At 40.7% G+C, this 23,384-nt stretch overlaps 10 protein-coding genes across 10 annotated transcripts; 4 read left to right on the top strand and 6 right to left on the bottom strand.

Moving 5' to 3' along the window:
* Positions 1–671: 671 nt before the first annotated feature.
* On the bottom strand, positions 672–3,891 carry SS1G_09370 (hypothetical protein; the record flags this gene model as incomplete). The annotated part of the gene is made up of 2 exons (XM_001589598.1): positions 672–1,575; positions 1,628–3,891. The coding sequence occupies 2 exons, from the start codon at positions 3,889–3,891 to the stop codon at positions 672–674; spliced, it is 3,168 nt and encodes a 1,055-aa protein (XP_001589648.1).
* Positions 3,892–5,551: 1,660 nt separating this feature from the next.
* Positions 5,552–6,265, top strand: SS1G_09371 (hypothetical protein; the record flags this gene model as incomplete). The annotated part of the gene is made up of 1 exon (XM_001589599.1): positions 5,552–6,265. One exon carries the CDS (start codon positions 5,552–5,554, stop codon positions 6,263–6,265), a length of 714 nt encoding a protein of 237 aa, XP_001589649.1.
* Positions 6,266–6,985: 720 nt separating this feature from the next.
* Positions 6,986–7,960, top strand: SS1G_09372 (myo-inositol-1-monophosphotase; the record flags this gene model as incomplete). Its single annotated transcript, XM_001589600.1, has 2 exons — positions 6,986–7,103; positions 7,185–7,960. The coding sequence occupies 2 exons, from the start codon at positions 6,986–6,988 to the stop codon at positions 7,958–7,960; spliced, it is 894 nt and encodes a 297-aa protein (XP_001589650.1).
* A 1,470-nt stretch (positions 7,961–9,430) lies between these two features.
* Positions 9,431–9,988, top strand: SS1G_09373 (predicted protein; the record flags this gene model as incomplete). Its single annotated transcript, XM_001589601.1, has 2 exons — positions 9,431–9,631; positions 9,722–9,988. The coding sequence occupies 2 exons, from the start codon at positions 9,431–9,433 to the stop codon at positions 9,986–9,988; spliced, it is 468 nt and encodes a 155-aa protein (XP_001589651.1).
* A 1,823-nt stretch (positions 9,989–11,811) lies between these two features.
* Positions 11,812–12,928, bottom strand: SS1G_09374 (hypothetical protein; the record flags this gene model as incomplete). The annotated part of the gene is made up of 2 exons (XM_001589602.1): positions 11,812–12,797; positions 12,874–12,928. 2 exons carry the CDS (start codon positions 12,926–12,928, stop codon positions 11,812–11,814), a joined length of 1,041 nt encoding a protein of 346 aa, XP_001589652.1.
* Positions 12,929–13,182: 254 nt separating this feature from the next.
* Positions 13,183–13,467, bottom strand: SS1G_09375 (predicted protein; the record flags this gene model as incomplete). Its single annotated transcript, XM_001589603.1, has 2 exons — positions 13,183–13,323; positions 13,444–13,467. The coding sequence occupies 2 exons, from the start codon at positions 13,465–13,467 to the stop codon at positions 13,183–13,185; spliced, it is 165 nt and encodes a 54-aa protein (XP_001589653.1).
* Positions 13,468–13,883: 416 nt separating this feature from the next.
* SS1G_09376 (predicted protein) lies at positions 13,884–14,198 on the top strand (the record flags this gene model as incomplete). Its single annotated transcript, XM_001589604.1, has 2 exons — positions 13,884–13,898; positions 14,064–14,198. The coding sequence occupies 2 exons, from the start codon at positions 13,884–13,886 to the stop codon at positions 14,196–14,198; spliced, it is 150 nt and encodes a 49-aa protein (XP_001589654.1).
* A 1,489-nt stretch (positions 14,199–15,687) lies between these two features.
* SS1G_09377 (hypothetical protein) lies at positions 15,688–17,339 on the bottom strand (the record flags this gene model as incomplete). Its single annotated transcript, XM_001589605.1, has 3 exons — positions 15,688–16,188; positions 16,451–17,283; positions 17,336–17,339. The coding sequence occupies 3 exons, from the start codon at positions 17,337–17,339 to the stop codon at positions 15,688–15,690; spliced, it is 1,338 nt and encodes a 445-aa protein (XP_001589655.1).
* Positions 17,340–19,115: 1,776 nt separating this feature from the next.
* Positions 19,116–20,029, bottom strand: SS1G_09378 (hypothetical protein; the record flags this gene model as incomplete). The annotated part of the gene is made up of 2 exons (XM_001589606.1): positions 19,116–19,627; positions 19,684–20,029. 2 exons carry the CDS (start codon positions 20,027–20,029, stop codon positions 19,116–19,118), a joined length of 858 nt encoding a protein of 285 aa, XP_001589656.1.
* Positions 20,030–21,981: 1,952 nt separating this feature from the next.
* On the bottom strand, positions 21,982–22,770 carry SS1G_09379 (hypothetical protein; the record flags this gene model as incomplete). Its single annotated transcript, XM_001589607.1, has 1 exon — positions 21,982–22,770. One exon carries the CDS (start codon positions 22,768–22,770, stop codon positions 21,982–21,984), a length of 789 nt encoding a protein of 262 aa, XP_001589657.1.
* Positions 22,771–23,384: the final 614 nt, after the last annotated feature.

Consider the following 23,384-nt stretch of genomic DNA (forward strand, 5'->3'; position numbering starts at 1 on the left):
TAATAAGGTAGGCAGCTCGCTCGTAATAGATGCCTCGGAGCGCCGAGGTTATCAACAAAGGCATAACCTCCAACCGAAAAATAGAGCACTTCTACATGATTTTAGTAGCCTGACCTAGTAACAAACGATGCTAAAATGTCATTTCTTTCTTTTTCCAATATTCGTTTAGAGATATTACGAGGTTTGCCGTCTAGATCATGTGGAAGTGCTCTAGACTCTTGAGGTAGTTTATAACTAAACATCAAACAGGGACTTAAAGTAATGACAATAATGCAATTCATAACTAATAGTAGAGTATACTAAATGATTGATCTTGAGCATGAATCTGTATACAAGGGAAATCCATCTTGATTATATAGACCTTCGTGCCGTATGTCCCACCGTTCCCCTCGATTTAAATCGGTGGGACGAGTGGGACCACGTGACCCCTTGTTTAGTCATGTGATGCGGGTTTTAGTCATAACTGAATACCGTCGTAACAACTAATGAGATGAATAAATCGATCTAGAGATAAATATAATCATAACCCAAAATGCACCATAACTAAACTCATATATTTTTGCACCACTCTTGCCATCTCTACAAGGTATCTATCTACAATACACATATAGGTCGCGATGTCTGAAAGTTTTGAACCCCATCTAGCATATACATCACCTCTATGTACCTATTTACCAAGTATCCGGTCCGAAATGCGTACCTTCAGGTACCGTTTTATACGGACAAGCTTGCCAATCACAGCCCTTTTTATAAATTTCTGTTCCCCACCACTTAAAATTATCCATCCATCCAGGATAGACAAAACCGAAGAATACCACTACGAGTCCAAATGCAAGCCCTGAATCTAATGCCGCACTTAAAGTCATTGTATACTTGGCCCACCATGCTGAATGCCTTCTCTTGATGACATAATTGAAGAGATAGCATACTAGTGCCCAAACGGAAAAGTTGAGTCCTGTGGCTGGAGGAATCCATGATAGAGAGCCAAATAAGACGGGAAGATTTATCTTCCTTACGATGCTGTGTTTTTTGTTGCGGGAATAGAGCCATAAGATAATGGGCGCAATGGCACCAATAGGGAAACACCATACGAGAGCTCGGTAGGTGGCATTAGGTCCAAAAAATTGACCAGGTCCTACGACTCCCCAAAGAATACTTCCGTTAAAGTGCACACGGGCAAGTGGACAGACGAACCCGTTGATAGCCTGAGGAGTGCAGATATTTGGAACGTTGGCGAACATCCAATTGAGAACACCAATTTGTGTGATTGAAGAAACAATTGTGGCGGCCATTTGAACGGAAAATAAAATTCGAGGCGGAATCTTCATATAATGCCCAAGTTTCAAATCGGATGAGAATTTAATCCCCTGAGAAGAAGAGATATATCCGTAAGTGACGAATACCATATTTGCCACAGGACGGCCTGGGAACACTGCACCACAGACCAATTGGCAAATGAGATATATACTGCTATGTTGATTTGTAATGGCCATGACTATTCCTATTGGGATAAAGAGGACGGTGCAGATTCCCAATGCAAGGAGTAAGCCGTACCACGGTAAATGCACGGGGTAACTACCAATGGCGTCAATATTGTATTTTGATACAAAGGTAAACGAGGACTTACTATTCGACGACAAACATCCCAACTGCAAGCATAGATACGAATGTGATTAGATACCAAGTCATTGGTGCATCCTTGTACCTTCTCATAAGCCTGTTATGCACATCTTCTTGGCTGATGATATCATTCATGTATGAAGGAGTCCTTTCAAGATTCAGCCTGTGGCTGTTTGCTGATGCCCCTCTTCTGTGGCCGTTTCCATTTGATGCAGGTACAGGATCATATGCAGGTTTAACTTCCCCTTCAACCTCCTTTAGGGACCTTTTCCATTGCTTCCAAATATCTCTACCATGCCAACATGTAGTATGTGTCAAGAGTGAGGCAAGAGCAGCAAATTGAAGTCCATAACTGAGAACATAAGTAATGGGCAAGAACACGCGACTGTAATTCTCGTATGCCTGCTTATCAAACAAGAAATCAGAAGTTAAGATCTTGCTGACGTCGTATATCTTTCCAGTGTTGTCAAAAACGGATGAGGACAAAATTGGCATATAAGATGAGAAGAAGATATTCTTATAGTAGGCAATAGGCGCAAGGATCCACATCACAATGACGAGACCTCCAACGACGTTCATCGCGGCCCAGAATGGAGTTAAAAGTGGTGATCCAATATAGGCAATTTGAGCCCAATCGAAGGTTACAGGAAAGAGGCCAAGTCCTGAAGCCACACCAAATAAATTCGCAACGATTACATTTTTTGGTGCAAACCAGGTAATGACACTGAAGTAGCTCAATGCAGGCATCAGCAAACCAGGTAAGAAGTAAAATATAAAGGAGCAGAACCAAACGACGAAGAAGAACTTCCATCGAGTAATTTTCCAACCATTAGCAATTGTGTTCTCCTCCTTATGTAATGTTGTGAACATGGCAGCCGACATTAAAGTTCCAGGCCATATCATTCCACCAGGTCGAACCAGGAAACGCCTAGTGAGACCCGCAAAAGCATATCCCAATATCTGTGTAGAAAGAATGAGGAGGACTTGGTACATGATACCAACTTTCTGGTTGTAAAAGTGTGTCTGTTCAACAATGACATCGGTTGCAAATGCAAAGCCAAAGGAGACATTGCTGCTGATGTAGACACAGCTGTGCTCCTTTTCATTCCATTTTCCTTGTGCCAGCCATAACCTCAATCGCCGTAAACCAGTCGCAGATTTGTCACTACGTTCATTACCTTCATGAGCTGGAATCCGATGCCCATCCACAAACTCTTCGTCAGGGTCGTCCCGTCGCTTAAGAAATCCATCCCACATCAATCCAAGTGGATGTACAAGTAGAAGGGCGATAACAGGTGTAATGGAAACGCTAGGGTATCGTAAAGAAAAGAAAAGATTCGTTGAAGAACCAAGGATAGCAAAAAGCATAGAAAGTGCCCACATTCGAGGGGTATTGATTGACAGAGTTGTATTATCGATGGCAGACACTGAAGCGCGAACTTGGGCATAAGGAGAATTGTCCGGCGGATCTTCATCATCTATCGAATATGCATCCTCTCCCTGTTCGTCTTCCTCTAGCAAGACTTCCTCTGTATCTTCATCTGTTGAGATGGAATCCGAATCCGCATCACGAATTTTGATCGGGGAAGCCCCTAGCTCCAACTCGTCTGCTCCATCATTTTGTGTATTACTTCCTGTACGGTGTCTTATCCGCGGGGCAGTATCGAGGTTCGCAGATGAGGATGGGCCCGAATTCGACCTGGTTGACTTGAATGTTGCAGCGCTGCTAGAATTCCTCAGATTCCTTAGGGCCGATGAACTCTTCTTTCGCTTCTCCCTTCTCGCAAGATGCTCATCCTCTTCTTCACTGTTCTCTGTCGATGCGCCCACAGGAGCTGCTCCATATGATCCTGTGCCGAAGCCGGGCGCGGAACGTAATAGGAGGGGTGTCTTGGACATCAGTTTATGTATTCTCTGAAAAATGTTTATTGAGTTTGTGTTGTCATCTGCTGAATTGTGCCGTAACGCATCGTCTTCTGTCTCTGTGGAATCTCGTATATGTCGCCTAAGAAGATTCGAGGTAGATTCAGGATAAAGTTCTTCCTCGTCGTCGTCGTTGTGGTTTGTTGAATGATAACGACCGTGGTTCGAACTCTGATTGTACAGATGGAGCGGTTCGACGTGTGATGGTTGCCTGCCAATATTATTTGACGTAGAGGGCTGGAGAAAAGAAAGAGGAACAGCTGAGCCTTCTATGATACAGTCAGAAGAGTCACCCGATCCCCTACTTCTGCCGCCTGTTGCGGAAACGTTAGGTGGGCGGGATGTCATATGCAACTAGGAGGCATTGTTGCACGTTGTCAGGCCCCACTGGGACAGACCTAGATAGGAGGGGGGGGACTTTCTCGCGAAAGAATTTAAGGCTAGGTAGGCGGGAATGGGTTGATGAGTGGGACAGAGAACTCGATGACGGTGATACGGGAATATTATTCCTTCCGGGTGAGGCGGTGATCGTGATTCGTGAAGTGGTGATGGTGCTGCGCTGGATAAACTAATTAATAGATAGAAATGGAAATGGAAATGGAAATAGAAAGAGGGAAATGATAAAATTCAATGTGACAGAAGTGATGTAGAGCCTTCCAAGCCTCGGGTTGTTAATATGAAATAATGCCTCTTTGCCCTTTTTTTTTTTTCAAATTTCAGAATATTATCTGATCTTGAGAGGGAATTTCATTTGATAAGAGTTGCAGCAAAATGTACAAGGAAAAGTCTATCCCTGAAGAATCATGCCTCCATCTGCAGGAATCATCACATTATCTGATTAAAAATACATGGGATGGGTAGTTAGCTTCTGCAGATTATTTAGATTCATCTTATCTGATCCCGAGATACTTTGCTCTGTACTTATGGGTTGAATCTTTGAAAGTGGAATGACCTTTCTTATAAAGGAATAGCACCATAGTGGTTATGAACAAAGTCTTACGTAGTTGATGCAGTTGATGTCTTACTGTTGGTGGGTATTGGGTATGAGGATAAAGAATCAAAGAGAGTTGAGCGAGTAGCATCAAGGTTTCTTTACTGATTGTAGTTAAGACTCTATGTTATTCGACTTCATAAAACTTCCTAGGATTCAGCCAGATTCATTCATTCATTCTATTGAGCCTTGGAAAGATGTCCCTACCGACAAGGACCGAGTACTCTAGATGTATTTATCCATCCTCATCGGGAGGGTAATTCAAGTAGATAAACTGAATACCTACCTAGTATTTGCCAATTGATCAGGTTAAAATGAAGTACCTACTAGTTACCTATGATATCGATCTTGTATACCCCTATAATTAATAAGTCTTGATTTATATTCTTTTATAAAGCATTAAAAGGTTTATCCTATGACCGACCGACGACTAGCGATTTTTGCATTGAAATATAGAGAATGCCCAGAAGTTGTTTAATAATGCATTGCTTATTTGAATGGCGGGGTAAATTCGGTTGCAAGCAGTCCTCACTCCAATCACTTCAAATTCACATCATATCACATCAATCATCAATGTGGGGGTGTGTCACGTGATCTGAGAATCAAAAACACCCGCTATGATTCACGGTTGCTTTGCGTAGTACCTCCAAACAATTGTTTTGCTTTGAGCATTCTCGTTTCAAAATTCCTCCACAGGGTACACCTTACTTCTGTAGGTACCTACCTGTCAATTGAATTATTCAAAGAAAACCACAATATGCTATTCACATCAAACTTTTATTTCAATCATCAACGTACCTTCTCATCTCACTGAAATTGGTGTCAGGCTATTCCTTGTCACGGCGTGAACCTTATCATTTTTTTGCCCTGATAAACACACTATCACTGCCTCATCGGTTCTTGTTGGCCTGATTGCCTACCTTCTGCCCTTCAATCATAACTCAAAGGAATAACATAACTTTCAACCACCAACGATAGAATTACTTCCCATATGGGCAACCGTTGAAATCTTCAACAATGGCACATATTTCAGGCGTAGGGGCCTTCTTTGTCATAGTTTTAATCGTCGCTGTCATCGGAGGAGCTGCCTGGGTCATATATACACATTTGCGCGCACGACGATTAGGCTTACCACAACCATCTTTATCATCCTACAACCCCTTTAGCGGCGGATCCGATAGGTATGGGGGATCGGGGTCGGGACAAGGTGGAATGGTCGGATGGGTAAAGGACAAAGTTAATGGGTTGAAAAATCGCAATAATCGATCAGCAGGAGGAGCATATGAGGAGCCATTGAGCAGCAACGTACGTGGTCGCGCAGCAAATCGAGGTTTTGGTCCACTTGATCCTGATGACGCTTGGGATGCCCGAGTTGGAACTGAAGCGGATGCATATGGACCTGGAGGATATTTTGAGGAACAAGAACTTGGCTTGCATGGCGGAAATTCGGGGGTCGCGGGAGCACCGGGTACGGCACCTACGGGCTTCTCAAGTCCTCCTCGTGGTAGAAGCTTGAGTCGCGAACCGGAACCATATGTCGGAGGATCAAAAGCTGGGCTCGATAGACGTTATGATGAGGAGATGGGATTACAACCAGCGAGGAATCCTTTCGATGACCCAAACCAACTGAGAGGTGTTAGTCCTCGACCAATGGACTCCAACACAAAGAACCATAAGGCACACGATGATAATCATTCGGAGAGGAGATCAATATTTCATGAGGACATGTAGGGGAATCATGAATGGAGGTTACGATTTCTAAATGGCGATACGGTACAATGGGTCAATGAATCTGCAGGATGCTTACGGGGCGTGGCTGTATTTATATGGAGCAAAGGAAAATCACAAATGCACATCCTATTTCAAAGCTGAATCACAGTATTCTTCCAAGTTACCTAGCAATGATCATCTGAATGTGAAGAGCTAGGAACGTACTAAGGTACCTCAGCTTTCCTGAAGCTGTGCATAAATTTGGTGTTTCTCTATCAGGTATTGCTAGGTCTGTCCGAGATGAAAGAAAGCTCTCATGAGCTAATATACCAGTACCTGATGTTGATCTCTATGTGGCCCATTGAAATATCATTTCCACGATATCCTTCTACAAAGGGAACTGGCGGTGCGCTGCCTTTTCTTCATAGTTAATCGGAGGTCACTCAAGAATGTTACAAACCAAACCTTCATCTTGTCTCTTGTTCTACTGCTAATGAAGGGGAACAACTACTGTTCTATACTATATTCACCTCTACTTGATCCCACCAGTTCCTGCCCAAAGTGCTCCCCACGTGCTGATAAGATAACTTCATAATGACCCCTCCCGCCCCACTTTGGAGCTCACCTCACTTGTCTAACTGTTTACTTGCATTGCATAAAGAACGTCTCTTTTGTTCATTCTTTAATTCTCACTTCACCTCCTAATTAAATATTACAACATTCTTTAGCACATCTCCAAAAATGGCCGAAGTCAACCTCCAGGAAATCCACGATCTTTTGATCGAAATTGCTCATGAAGCAGGTCGTATGATCATGTCCGCGACCCCTTCATACCTGAGCTCTGGGACCAAGATGAATAGTAAGTAATAAACATTCTTGACCTCTTCATGATCAATCAATTTCCCCTATATAATCTCCTCTAACATTCCTCCTCATCCAGCCGCCGACCTCGTAACCGAAACCGACAAAGCAGTCGAAACAATGGTTTCTACCCGCCTCACCTCCGCCTACCCAACATACTCTTTCATTGGTGAAGAGACCTTCGTCAAAGGCGAAACTAAACTTACCTCCGCTCCAACCTTCATCTGCGATCCCATAGATGGCACAACAAACTTCGTACATGCCTATCCCGCCTTCTGTATCTCTCTTGGTTTTGTCGTCGATAAAATACCCAGTGTGGGAGTTATATATAATCCATTCACCGGGGATCTCTTCAGTGGTATCAAAGGTCACGGCTCATTCGTAACACGCAAGGATGGAGAAAAATTCAGTTTACCGCTTAAGAAAGAACCAGAACCATTAAAAGATTTAAGTACTTGTCTCGTGAGTGCAGAATGGGGCTCTGATCGCTCAGGACATAATTTCGATCTCAAATGTGATGTTTTTAGAAAGTTATCAGCGGCAAAAGAAGATGGAGGTTCCATGGTACATTCGCTGAGGGGTTTGGGAAGTGCAGCTTTGAATTTAGTACATGTGGCTAGTGGACAACAAGATGTTTTCTGGGAGGGAGGTTGTTGGGCTTGGGATGTTGCGGCTGGTTGGTGTATTTTAGTTGAAGCTGGAGGTATTATGGTTGGAGGAAATCCGGGACAATGGAATTGTGAGGTTGATGGGAGGAAGTATTTGGCAATTAGAGGAGCACCTAGTGGTCAAAAGGAGATTGTGGAGGAGTTTTGGAAGGTGATGGGGGATAGAAAATTGATTTATGAGAGTTAGGGGGAGTTCAAAAATATGATACCTAGATCCGTTATGAATGAGGGGGAGCCGAGAATGAACATACCTATGATTAGAAATTAAAAGTATTCTTTTCCATCAGTTTCTGAGCTATGACTTTTAGTCTCGACTTGGTGGTTTAAACCCCATGGTATAACATCTATTATAATATAAGAGAGCCAGATCATATCTTATAGTAAGCCTTACAAAAAAGATCTAATGACATAAGAAATAACAATCGCAATCTTGAGCAAACCCAATCTAACCAAACATAAGCTTATAATGATCATGACCAATTGGGCTTACCAATTCATTCCAGATACACCTACCTATAAATTAAACCACACAACCTTAGCTTTGCGCTGGTTGATTGTATTGAGTAATTAGATGTTAGTTGTATGTAGTTGTGTATAATCTATTAGGTAGGTAAAGATTATAAATAAGCATTCTTTTTGTGAAAATTTATAATTGGGATTGGTGAATTAAGAGTTATATGTATATGGGATCTTTTGTAGGGATTTTTTAAAATGTTTAAAACTATATATATAAGATAATATTTTGATGAAATTTATAATTTAAAATTGTTATTTTAAAAAAACATCTTTTAATTATATAATGTTTATTTATTTATTTTATTATTAATATTAAATTATGATATTATTGTAATTTTGAATATAATTTAATTTAAGGTATATAATTTAATATATATATATACACTATACAATCTTGTATATATAATATTAGTTTGTATCTATGGTTTAAGAACCTTGTAACTTATAATAAAAACATTGTTTTTCAAAACTAACAATCTCTACTAAGCTATTAATACTTACTCAAGATCATTATAGAGTTTCAAAATCACTACATTTTGATATTTTCAATATCGAAAACCTGTAAGATTTCAAAATTTCATTTCGGAAACATCGAGCTCGTTGTAAAAGACGGGCATGATAGGCTAGATTATTGATTGATTGAACCTCTATAAAAATACAATGTATTCTGAATAACTTCAACTTTGATATTAATCATCATTTAAGGTTTCAAAAATTCGTATCCGTTCTAATTATAATCTATATCCGTTCTAGAACCGCAGAAATCCCTGCATCTATACAATACTTATATCCGTCCAAAACCTATTTCCCTTCGAATCCAGTAGTAATTTGAAATAGATGAAACCACTTGATCCAACAAATTAGGGCTGAGCATAACCGAGATATCTGCCCCCCCCAATTCCCCCTAGGTAGTTCCAAGAAGGTTCGTCCCACTTCCAAAAATGATATCATTGCCACTTAAAGTAGGCACAGGGTGCACATTTATGAACCTTCTTTTACGAGTATCTAAATTTAAATTCGGATTCAAATTCAAATTAAACAAAACTATAGTTCATATATCTATAAATTCAATTGCGAAATCCTCAAAATCGCCATTCCCACTCCATTCCAATACAAATCAATCCAACATCCCAATAAAAAAATGGGCTTCTTCGCCGCATTATTAAGCCTCATAAGCACTGGTCAAATCGCCTTTACAGGATATAATCTCTATCTCTCCTCAATTGCCATTCCCAAACTTCTCACCTATGAAAGCAAAGCCATTAAAGCCGCAAAATATTCCAATATCGCCGAGGAACAACTATTCAAAACACGAACTACGCAAGCGGCCAGTGTAGGAGCTGTAAGTTTTTCTTTCTTTCTTTCGTCCATTCATTCATTTACTCCTCATCTTCATTCCCCCGTATTCTCGAAAGAACTAACTCCATAAAAGCTTATTCTTACTCTCTCAACCGCTACTCCTTTCCTCCTCTTAAATTATACATGTAGCACTATTTTCGCCCTGTCAACGGTTAATTTTGCAGTGTTGCTTATTACGAGAGAATATGTAGGGGATTTCTGGAAGGGGAAACCTAAATTGCCAATTCCGGGTACAGGGGATTTTAATGATGCGATTGGCTTGACTAATGAGGTGTGGGAGAATGAATTGTTTTTGGCCGTGAGTTGGGTGCTTTATGGGGTTTTGGGCTTGTTGGTTTAGGTGAGCGGGTAAGTGTTGCTTGGATGGGAGATGGAGGAGGGGAGGGGATGGGATGGGGTGGGATGGGATATTGGGGGGTTTTAAGGGAATAGGGGGATTTTAAGGGCATAGGGGAAATGGAGTTTATGGTGCATATATATGGATAAAAGACGGCGTTTTTTAATTTTTGGTTAAGCGTCATCTTTTCAGCTACATCGAATTATCGGAAAAAGGAAAACTGCATAGAAGGTATAAGAGTTATTAAGATATCAATTTTCTGCATATGGCTAGCTTTGAGTAGGATATCCAATTTTATATTGGTGCGAACCCTTCCCATGTTTTGTTAAAGGGTCATTTTTACATGTTGTTTCCTACAAATATATACCATAATCTTTTGAAAATTCACGGGATGAGTAAGTTCTCATTCTGGTTAGATTATCGATAGTTCGATGGTTCGATATCTACGACCCTCATCAGAATTAGGTCTTGCTAGTATCGAATTAATTCGTATCAATCTTACAGTACCATTATTGATCAGCTCTTTTCCCTCAAATAGTACTCAATATTTATTTAAGCTTTCAACTTCTTCATTAGTTCCTCGGTCCGTAAACCTGAAGTCGAAGATCTTAAAGCTAAAAGTGGTTTGGACCAGAAAACTATTCGGTACCTTGTAGCACCGCTATACATTGATGCAAAAGCTTGCGAATTACTTTGTCTATTTTAACTGAATGTTGTCATTGACTTGAAGGATAGGTGTTATTAATTTTTATGAATACACACTACTAATTATGAAACTTATTAGCCTAGATTTAATGTCCCAAACCTCCAAAGTTAATAAAATTCCATAATTTAGCAGGTATGGTGAAGATCATTAGGATAAAAAGAAAAATCTATATTCTAGTTTCTACTTTGTAGATCCCATATCATCTTCACACCAGAAATATATCTTGTGGGTGGGCTTACAAAGTCGAATTCTTCTGAACTTTAATAATGCGATCTTTAGTTCGCAATATGAGCGATGCGAGTAAAGAAGTTAAACAAGTTCCATTCACTTTCCTGCCTAATATAATAATATGTCAGCTTTATAATTCTCCATCCGTGATGGGTGTTAGCTATGTAAGACGTATAAAAGACCCTAGGCATAGGGGTATTTTTGAAAAGAAGAGAATTAGACATATATGTATCTAATATCAAAAAATACAAGCGCAAAGATGTCTTTGTTCTGTAATGACTTTACTCCTTGGCTCGAGTGAGTCTAGCTTTACGTAATTTTACGATTTCCGTTCTCGAAAGTTTCGAATATGGAAGTAGCGTGTGCTTGATTATAGCAGTATTTAAAATGATTGGTAGAGTGTTAAGCTTATGATCGCTAGTGAAGTCCTGACCGTCAATGACAGTCTGTCATTGATGAAGTTAGTTTTGTAAAATAGGTCTCTTGGGAAGTGAGGGTATTATGAGTGAGCCCTTCAATTGTATTCCGGTACGAAATAATAGCTAAAGCCATCAAGATGAGATTCAGCACGTATATGAGGGAGGTAATAAGGTTAGCTGGTGCATTATAGAGCACGAAAAAAGAAATTCTAAGAATTGAAATTTATGGACGCTTTGTTTTGTGTTAATACAGCCAATCGATCATACATAGATCTTTATTCATGTGTGAGGAATCAACTACAAGCAGACTCGCCATAACTCTACAAATTAATCAAATTGCTTCATAGAATTAAAACGACCACTCAGTCCTCTGATTATACCTTCTGCACACACAATCATGAATCTCACTGACTAGAAGCACCGAATCGAAAATCCAAACCAACAACAACAACACGAACAACAACATCAACACTTCACATTCCCTTCTCTTCATCCAAAAACCCAATAACCTCCAAAAGCTTCTCATTCCCCGTCTTCCAACTCAACCCTCTCACTTCCTCCAACCCCACCAACTCCTCCTCATACTTCCCCTTAATAAAACTCCAACTATCCGGCCCAACGGGAACCCTCAATCCCACTTCACCCCTCCTCTCTCCCATAACCGCCTCAACAATAATCCCCGCAACTACATTCACATCCGCCATATAATCCCCAAAAGCAGGATTATCAAAAAAAGCCTCTAGCTTCCGCGTCCCGAATGAAGTATCGCTGTATGCAGGATGAGCGGGAATTTTCACAAGTGATGATGTGCCGTAGTTTGTTCTGACGCCGCCGGGCTGAATGATCAGGAAGCGGATATTCCAGGATGGGGGAACTTCGTGGGAAAGGGATTCCGTGAAGCCTTCGAGGGCGAATTTACTGTTTGCGTTGTTAGGGGGCTTTCTTGCTTGTGGTTTTTGAATAACTGAGTAAGTGAGGGAGTGAGTTAGGATGAAAATTAAAATAACAAAAAAATAATACCTGGCATGATAAAACGCCTGTCCCCCAAAAGCAACCACCCCACCCACTGTACTAATCTGCACAACCAATCCCCCCTTCTCCCCATTAACCTCTCTAAATATCCTCACAGCCTCCTTAGACAAATTTACCGCGCCCCAAAAATTCGTCTCAAAAACCTTACGAGCGCTTTCCTCAGGTACATTTTCAGTATCGCCTAATATACCATAACCCGCATTATTAACCAGAATATCGATATGTTTGAAAGTTGCAAGACTGGCGTTTAGAGCGTCTCTGATGGAGGACGCGGATGTGACGTCCAGGGAAAGAGGGAGGATACGTGGGGACTGGGGGAGATAGGTGAGGGATGAGGGGTTGCGTGCTGTGGGAATTAGGAAGTGCGTTGTTTTGGTGAAGATTTCTTGAGCGAGGGCTTTGCCGATGCCGGAGGAGCAACCGGTTACTGTGAAGGGGGGGTTTGTTAGTTGGAGGAGAGGGGGAGAGCATTTGGGAAGATGGGAATCGAGAGAGAATCTTACTGAACCATACTGTGTCAGCGGGTAAATTTGGGTCGATTTGGATTTTAGGAGACATATTTTTTGAAGAGTAGTTTAGATAGTTCTTCAAATTTCTCGTCTAATGCGGATACTGAAAAGGGGGATAAAAATCAACCGCGATATAAATCTGTACATATAAATATATTTAAGAAGAAGAAGAAGAAGCTCGATATCTCTACCGAATAAAAAACTTCCATTTCATCAGAAACTCGCGCCTTTATATATATTTTTCTCTGGTACATACATCCATCAGTCCCCAAAAATCAAATTCCTCAACTTTCCGCACTACATTCAATACTCCTCCTCCCTGAATATGATAAAAGCGAGAGGAGCTGGGAGCGGCCGCATTTGCGCATTTGCGTCAGCAATAAAGAACCAACCAATTACATATCGAAATTCGATTTCAAGTGGATATCTGGATCCTTGACAAATCTACGTAGATATGCAATGTCAGCATCGCATCGCTTCAAAGTTAAACACCGTTAACTTCGAGCGTATCTCCGTTTGTTGTTAATGCTAAATCCCTCTTTTCCATGCTACATTTTTTCTAACCTGGTATTCTGAGGAATTGGACATGTTGATGGAGATAAGGTTACTAGATGTACTTACAAGGTAGTTGATGGATTGCGGTCAGCCGGTTGCATATTACATGGTTAGTAAGTTACAGAAGTCATTGAATATTTTTTGGGGAGTATGGCTATTTAGATATCTTGTCATTTTCCACATCCATACAGTGACTCACAAGAAATAAGTGCCAGAATATAAAAACATATCAAAAAAAAATTTGTACTTTTTGAATTTTTGATAATTATACAAATTTAAAAATGATTAACACAAATTCTTGCTGTGACGGAAACCCTTGCTTTCCTCCCACCCTTATTATATAAGAAACCTCAGGTACATTAACCATGTCCACACATGATAAGATTACTCGGGATTAGTATACGATTTAGGTGGTCTGAGGATCAGATCCGAACAAGTACTAGGTATCAATGGTTATCGGTAAAGTAAGATCATTGGAGGGATAAATATGACTTCTTTTTGCCTAGCCATTGCGGCTAGGCCATTCATTTGTGTATATATAGAGTAGCTACCCCCATCTACAGGTGCTCTTTGTCACGATTCACCATTAGGATTGATGGTGTTACGATGGTAGCAAACTGATTAATTAGGAGAGCTTAGGCCGTGTGCAAACACGATCAGATTTCATCGAATTAGTATGTGATCTTGGTCACCTGAAGATCGTATGCGCACGCACCATCAGAAATCGCGTGATAAGGAGTCTTGAGGAGCCAGAAAGCTCCTAGGGGCCCCCTTTATTGTTCAGTATATAGTCAGAGTAGTTTCATAGTTTAGGAGCTTCGTGCTCAACTTAGTTATCAATTAGTTTACCTACATTCTACTTGATCTAGTAACGACTTCACTTCCAAGTGAAGACTAGTGATAAAGCCTTAACCCACAACTACCAATCAGACGAAACCTCAGGCAGCCGCTGCCTCCGGTACAGTATCGTTACACTCTTCACCTGTAGATTCTAAGCTAAATACAATTGCTGGTTGTGACGGAAATCCCTGCTTTCCTCCCACCTTTATTATATAAGAAACCTCAGGTACATTAACCATGTCCACACATGATACGATTACTCGAGATTAGTATGCGATTTAGGTGACCTGAGGATCAGATCCGGACAAGTACTAGGTATCAATGGTTATCGGTAAAGTAAGATCATTGGAGGAATAAATATGACTTCTTTTTGCCTAGCCATTGCGGCTAGGCCATTCATTTGTGTATATATAGAGTAGCTATCCCCATCTACAGGTGCTCTTCACCTGTAGATTCTAAGTTAAATACAATTGCTGGTCTATAAACACCCTTTTGGTCACACTGGTCTATAAACACCCTTTTGGTCACACTTGCATTCTTCTAATTTCGATTATATAATCATTAATAAAAAAAAATACAAAAATGATATTTATATATAACTTATAATTATTTTAATAAATATCAATATTAAAATATACTTTTTGTATAAATTATTTCTACACTCGTAAAATTAATTAAAAATAATAACAAAATGAAAATGAAGATTAGAATTTTCTGATATAAATATATAAAATGACCCTTACTTTTTGTCTAGTACTATATAAGGAAGTAATCTTCCCCAATAATATAACGATATAAGGCTGTATTATACGGACATGGTACTGAATATTCTGCGATAGGAAAGATTTGAACATTATAATCAACTGTCGAGCTACTTTCCCATCATGTCATCCTTTCGTTTACAATAAATTGTGCATACTGTGATTGTCACCCTACCTTTTCGTTTATTACTGCGCAGTTCAGCATCTTTGAACAAATGACATCAGTCTATAACTATAAAGTCGAGCGATATTCACGTAAGGGAGGTGGAATAAAATGGAGACCAGGTTTTTTCAATTCCTAGATTACATGGGAGGGGAAGCATGGTGATATTTCGCTTCTTGATATATATGTGTAGGAGAAGGATATCCGGTGGAGGTCTTAGGATTTTACTGTTTTTGTTCTAATAAGTTGAGGTCAATAATGCTCGGAGGAAATATGAATGGGTAAAAGGTTCAAAGAATATGGACTTAGTCCTATCTAATTGATATAAAGTATCAACAATTCGAATCATGAAGAGATTATTTGTCATCCTCCGATACGATTTAAGTATACCAAGCTGCTATAGCTATCATGACATAAATCGAAAGTAGTAAAACACCTTGCAAGCTACATCGAGTCAGCAACATCTAGAAACACATTGAGATAAACCTACTAATTACTCTTTCCCGTCGCAATGAGAAAATTGAAGATTAAAACCGCCATAAACAGCGACGCTACTTGGAACCCATCAAACAATAAACCCATATCATCAATACCCCAAATCCAAGCAATAATCACGATGAGAGGTGTAATGAGTAAGGAAGTCTGAAGAGATTTTCCAGCTGATGCCATGATGCTCAAGTCTAATTTATCCATACGCGCACATTTTATTGGCATGAGATCGTTGTCGAGGAATGGGAGGAGGATCAAACCAATGAATGTGGGTGAGGCGTGATCGGCTGTTAAACCATCAATACTATCGACTGCAAAAGTGGTGTTGAAGGCGAGAACGACGGTACCGATAATGAGGGTGATTATACCGGTTGTCATAGATAGTCGGGGCTCTAACACTTCATTTTTGGAGAATACGATTGATGGAGGAGAAGGTTGACTTTCGGTTACTGTTCCTTCCGCGACACCTTTAATGGTTTGTTTTGCTACATTTTTAGTGTCCTTAACCAAAGTTAGCGTTTGTAAAGTATGTTAAGAGTTTTAAAATTACTATAATGATCTCTGGATTGAAGACATGTGCATGTGTTCTCAGCTGGAAAAAAAGATAGACGATGTATACAAGCAAAAGTACAATCGAAGTTCCTCGTGATTGAGCGGCAATCTTCTCTGTAGTTGAATTGGCAAAAACATGAGATGCTGTAGGGATAATCAAGCTGGCCACAGATAATGTCAAGAAATTAGCCACGTGGCTTGCAGAGCTCACATCGAAGGACTGTTGCAGTCGATTGATTCCACCTGCAAAATAACTTGCACCCATTATCAATAAAACTCTACTAAGGATACCTCCTACTAGTGAAGTTTTTAGGATTTCCACCTGGCGAGTTTTGAGGAGAAGGATCGAGGTGACCAACTGCACGATATTCCCAAAAGTCATATACATCAACACACCAATAGTGTTTCCAAAATGTAACATTACTTCATCCATAGCCATATCAACAATGGAAGCACTTGGAAAGATTGCGAAGAAGTTCAATATAAAATTGAGGATTGGTGGTGAATTGGTGTAATTTGAAGCAAATCCTGCTGGAATAAATGGAAGAAGGACTGATAGCCATGATGAGCAGAAAATTGCTACTATTTGTTTGACCAAATGTACAGATGATGGTGCGTGACTTCTTTGGTGCTCGATAGCTGTGTTAAGTTCACAAGTGGGTTTGGCCTCTGCAGCGGATTGTGGAAATCGATGTCGAGGATGTTTCTGTCCGACGATAGAGCTTGTGGTTTTCTCAGCATCTAGATTACCAGCCGGTTGTGGCCTTGCAATCTGTTCTATGGTTGGTATAGGGGATAAAGACTCCGGAGCAGATATGATCATAACAATTTCAGGATCCGAATGCATATGAGCGGCCTCTATGCGTGATGGTAAAGCATGTGCATTATTCTGCTCTGGTAAAGATTCCACATCCCTCCGTTCGTCATCAGGTTTTTCGAGCCTTTCGTCGGCCCATCTTCTGCATCTTAAGAGAGGGTCGAGGCCTAGTGGTTGGTCCCGTTCGGTTGTAATTCTTGCATTTCGAGCTTGTCGACGAACATTATCTATGCATAAATGTCAGAAATATAATGTTTTAGAATAAAACACATAACTTACTCATCTTGCTTGATAAGATACTGAGAGTATTCTGACGCTTTTGGAGAGATAAACTCCACCATATTTTCTGTTATAAAGTGTCTGTACATTCAAGACATCGAGTCAGAATCAGTCTCACGCGCCGCCTTTGCATGGATGGTCTCATGTGATTGCACACCATGCCGTATTATAGTTAGTCATTACCATCATGACTAATCTCGCCGTAGAAATGATGGAAATATTTATGGTCGCTTTCCGTTAGGTTTCCGTTGAATGTAAAAGATGTGGAAAGTTTCTGGAATTTATGGGCGCGAGCAAAGTCTCTCGAGTAGGATGGGGAGTACGAAGTATCGCGTGGAGAACCCCGCTGAACCCCGCTGTACCCCGGAGCTACTGACTAGCTTCCGCCAACAACAGCAAGAGGGGCAAAATTTAACCACTTCATTGCACAAAATATAACATCTCTATATCCGATTTTCATCTTCACAGAATACTTGAGGAGACATCAAACGATCATCTAGGCAAATCATCCAAACTACCATAATTCCAGACCACCCCAACTTATCCAAAAACAATTCTACTCAAATTTCAGCACTAGGATGCATATATAATCACATTCACCAACCGCCAACCACCAAATGGAGAAGACAACGAAATCTTCACTCTCAGCCCTATTCCCAGCTTTCCCCTACCACCTGTTCAACTCGAAGTTCTGAATACTGCAAATAAGTAAATAAATAAATAAACATCCCATTCCGAACCAAGAAAGTCATATGGGCATTACTAATATAATAAAAAAAGTGCATATGAATTATTATTATCAAAACTCGAGTACTTATTATCAAATCTTATAAGGTTAACTAACTAACTATCCACGAAAAAAAATACCTAGCTTAACCTACCTATCTACCCCATCGAATCAAGCTCTCCAAAATATCTAAATATTTACTCATTTATAACCTACTTCAGCTAGGTATACATTCCATGATATATTATCACTTTACTCAACGCCCCGCCCCGAAACCATCCATATTTGATACATTTTAATCCCATATCATGGCCCTGATATACTTACGAAATCGAATGTAAGAGCTTATGTCCTGCCAATTATCTATCCCACGTTTTCAAATCCCCTTAAGATTAATCATACCTATCTTGCAGTTTATACATAATCACAATCTCAATCTGAATCTCAGCCAGCTAGCCAGCCAGCCAGTCGATCTCCAAGTGTATCAGTTTGGCGCAACACCTAAATACCTAGGTATCGATGCAAGCAGTGCAATAGGAATGCACGTTCGTACAAAGCCCTTGTATTTTTAGTACTCGACGGAAGATTTTCCGAGAGAAACCTAGCTCGTGCCGTCGACATCGAATTGTATCATCCTGAACACTGTTCGCTTAATACTCACAAGCTCATCGCACTTAGTGATCCATATACTACCCCGCCTAGCTTGCATGAATTAAGTAGCTAGTAAGTATAAAGAGTATTTCAACTAGAAGTAGACTACACGCAGAAATAGAGAGGAGATCTTTTGTTTTTTGAATTCGTCTAGTCATCGTCGTGAATCCATTTCCGTCATTGTGTCATAATTATACAACTTTGGATAACAAAACGTAGATAGTGATATTTTGTCATATTCAATATTCTCGTCTATGATGTCGCGGGAAAATTTGCAGCAAAGTGACACTTCACCGTTATTGGTCATACTGAGTGAAAATTTAAAAAGGTTCAAATGTACAATAAGTGTTAAATACTAGGTAGGGATCCATCAAAAAGCCAAATTCCATCAATCAGAAACATCTAATCGCTGTCCAAAACGATAACTTCCGCCTCTGCCTCTCCGATGCTTTCAACACTCAACACATCCCCTGCCTTGACTCCTTCAACGAACGCACCATCACCCTCAGATAGCACAGCTCCTTCTCTGCCATCTAATCTGATCTTTGAATTGCCACCCTTAGTCATAGGAAGATGTATATAGACTTTTCTATTTTCAGCGCTCTTTGTTGCCTCTCCACCAACAGTCCATTTGAATCTTTTGTCCACTCCAATAATCCCAGCAGCCATGACAAAATCGGCATGTATAGGTATGGTATCTGGCAGCGTCGGTTCTGCTGCCTTTTCCTCTTCTGCAGAGGCATTAGGACCAGCTTTCAATGGTGAGAGAATTGGTAAGAATGCAGATCGCTTGGCGTCTTCAGAGAAGGTTTTTGTATGGTATCGTGGAGTGAGAGATCTAGCCCAAGGAAGAGCCCATATTTGAAGGAAGTGGACTTCTTCCTCTGATTCATTTTGTTCTGAATGTGCGATTCCTATAAGATATCCATTAGCATTGTTTAATTCATTCGGGGAAAGAGGATAACCATACCACTTCCACCAGTTGTGAACTGAACATCTCCTCTTTTCATTCTGTAAAAATCATCTCCTTGCGCCTTCTCTGCTCCCTTCTTAATCATACTATCTCTGTGGGTCAGTTCTCCACTGAGAATATAACTGAAGATTTCAGCATCGCGATGAGGGTGTGTAGGGAATCCTGTGCCACCAGCTACACGATCTTCGTTAAGGACTCGCAGACTTCCAAAGTTCTGAAATTGACCATCATGGTAGCTTGAGAAACTGAAGGTATGGTAAGTATTAAGCCAGCCATGATCAGCATGGCCTCGAGCCGATGACCTGCGGGGAGTAATCTTGGCGTGTGAAAGTGCTTTGGACATGGTTGATTTGATGGCAGATGTAGTGCTCATAGAAGATTGGGTTGTAATTGAGTCTGTGTTAATTGCGGTAATTATTTGGTTGTTTGTGAAGAATTGAAAGAACTGTGATAGTTGACTATTGCTACTGTAGAATAGTATTGAAATTGATGCAATGAAAATGGAGGTCATGAGAATGAGGAGCTTCATTTATAGACTTTTGAAAGTCTTCTGGAATGTGAGGGATGAAGGAGAATATAGGTTACATGAGGATTAGGAAATGATTACTTATTGATTTCAGATATATTTCTTTGATGATGATTTTTCACTTACTGATGGCATTTGGTCTAGGTGATTGTGGATTGTGGATTATGGATTGATTTTTGATGCTGATGAAAGTATTGCATCAGCAACTTATTCAGCAGACTAACATAATTACGAAAGCGCTAGTCATCTCAAGGTTCACTGGTGGCTCCGCTAGCTCGCCTAAAGCGGTGAACATATTTTAGCACGTGATAGCGCGAGCAATTCAGTATTATGATCGTGTCTTCCTCATTTTATGCACGTAGTGCCCAACAGTTCAGAAAGTCCTCAAGACTATTAAACATCAGCATACTGTCGCCGTTTATATGTAATTGTAAGTCAGGTTGCTTGTAAGTTAGATGATACACCATTTCTTATATCAGTCATTGGGTCTGTCTTTTAAAAGGTTAGTTACTTCAAAATCACGAATTTATCATCGCAGAGTTATTTGTCGATGACCGAAATCCGCACATCGATGATTTTACCGATTTAAGACTTAAACGGCAAGTTTGATGGATTTGAAATAAATCTAGTGTCGAATCGAGCTCGGCTTCCATGAAGCTAAGTCGAGCGGAGAAGCCAAATACGACGGCAGAGGGGGGATTACGCGATTAGACAGCGTCCGTTACTCATAAGCCACCGCTTTATAACCCCAAGCAGACAGCACAGACGAGACAAGTGAATAGTTTTTGATTTACAGGACCTTTTTCAATATCACCTTGCTATAGTGTTCAGATAGCTTGCAAGTTTACATTAGTTCAGCAGTAAAGTGCAAAACACGTTTACCGCTATCCGTAATTTCACCCTCCGTTTTGAAAGACCGGTGAACGAAGCAGCTGGTAATCGAGGAATGCAGTATGTTATTTGAAGTTTTTGACCGCAAATACGCTCTGTAGTCCGGGGAAACGCAGTCTAGTGGTGCGTTTTCAAATCCTAGGTAGAATTGTTTTGGAGGTCTTACCAGCATGCTACGAGACACAACCACAAGGTATTACGAAAACACCCCATGATGACTTCCAAAGAATTGGGAAGCTTTTTACTTTCATCACTCGCGTAACCAAGTGCAGAAAAACCCCAAATCCAGTTCCCTCGAAGCCAGATAATAATGAACGGCCGAAGCTTTGGCTTGATCCAGCCGTAACACCGTCAACGATGCTAATCATAAGAAGAAGATGAGCTTCATATCTGATGCTAACCTACGCAAGGCACCGCGCCAGATGCAGCACAGATTACGCGACTCTCACTCCAGAAATAATGCCGAGAACCCGGCACACAATAGCTTTCTAGGCTTGACCATGTGTACTTTTCGTTTCAGGATTGTTGTCGTAAGGCTATATCCTTTACATGATACTATCATGAAAAATGCGACGTCTATTGGCGCCTTATTCTTGGGGTGGAATTTGTTGTGTATCGAGTCGAATAAGTGCCAGGGAGGACAGGCTTGTCAGAATTCTAGCCGTGATTATTTACGCTGATCGGGCTCGATGTAGGAAAAACTAATGTTTATCAAGAACTTGCATACATAGTAAGGGATTTAAGCTTTCGGATCTATTGCAATGTCGCAGCAGTATAAGATGGCCAGTCTTGCTTCGGGGGATCTTAGGGAGCGGAAGAACAGCCCTATCTATAGTTATAGCTTGCCAATGATGCAATTTCGTACCACACACCGCCCTCTACAGTTTCGACTTGCCTTTGCTCCATGTAGGAAAATCCAGTTCCGTTGTGCAAAGAATAAAAGTATCCTTCAAACTTCCCACCCTGTACTTGTGATTTACCTCCTGATAGTCTTCACTAGCCAACATATCTGCAAAATGTTCAATACTCGGATAATGTGCCAATGCAACCTCATCCCATTCACTGCCTTCTTTCGAATTTCCTTCATGTATCACAGTTCCGACAATCTTTGCAATTCCACCTCGTTTTGAACCGATAGATTTCGCAAATTCCGCTCCATATTTCAAGTATTGTTCTTTTAGTCCAGGTTTGAAAGCTAGAAGATTGAGCATAGAAACTGCGCCTCGTCCTTCTTGTTTGCTGAATGTTTTAATCCATTCTAGTAATGGGGGAGAAAGCTCAAGAGCCTGGGCTGAAGATCTCGTGCTGTACTCATTTAATCTTGCAGTGAGGGGTGGTATATCTTCCGGCCGAGGGTTAAGTAGTTTCTCATTCTTTGATGCGAAATCTTGAATTAATCTTGACGGTACTCCTGCTGTAACCTGCCATTGATGGATGATAAGATTTTGAAGTGAGGATGGAAGGACATTGGTATTTGGCAGGATCATGAAGATATCCCAATGAATGTTGCGTGCGAGAAGTGGGTCAATTGATATCGATGTTGGGAGAACAATCCAGCGCACAACCCTGCCAATTGTGAGGGGAGTGACAGAAGTTTTTGAGAGAGCTGAAAGGAATTCAGGGATAGCAACGGCGAGAGAAAGGAGATGGAGTGTGCAGGCTGGCATATCTGCTATGTTGTGCGGATTGATAATGGCAAGCTATGTGGTGTATCACGGATTCGCATCATACGAATGGCAAGAAGGAAGATTGATATATCTATCGTGTTGGAGAGATTGACGTCAGGATGATGATGATGTGCAGCGGAAATTATTACCATTGACAAGCAAATGGTACTACTGTATGCAATAACATGACCCCTCACTATGAGGATGAAGTGCCGAAACGACTAAGGCGTAAAATTGGAGCCGAGGCACAGACACCCTTCATCACTAACTCAAAACAATTCAACCAAGAATCCGCATCAACGGATGAGTTCAAATGAGAGATCTACGCAATGGATTATGGTATCGCTCCAATTGATACCGCATACAACGCATCAAGCAATTGTTGTTTGTCTGTGAAGATATATGAGCATCTTACCATGATGAATTGATTATTCGCAATGATCTTTTCACATGCAAGTAAGATCTTATGTGTGCTTGCAGCTACTAATCGCGGTTATCACTATGCCAACGAACGGGAAAACTAACAACACTGATCAGTGGCTGGTCTGGATCCAGTGTTTATCACCGGAGGTCCACTAGGCCTGATACTGGGTCACACTAAATCTTTCGTGCAG

This window comes from Sclerotinia sclerotiorum, genomic scaffold, assembly GCF_000146945.2.
Source record: "Sclerotinia sclerotiorum 1980 UF-70 scaffold_13 genomic scaffold, whole genome shotgun sequence".
NCBI lineage: Eukaryota > Fungi > Ascomycota > Leotiomycetes > Helotiales > Sclerotiniaceae > Sclerotinia > Sclerotinia sclerotiorum.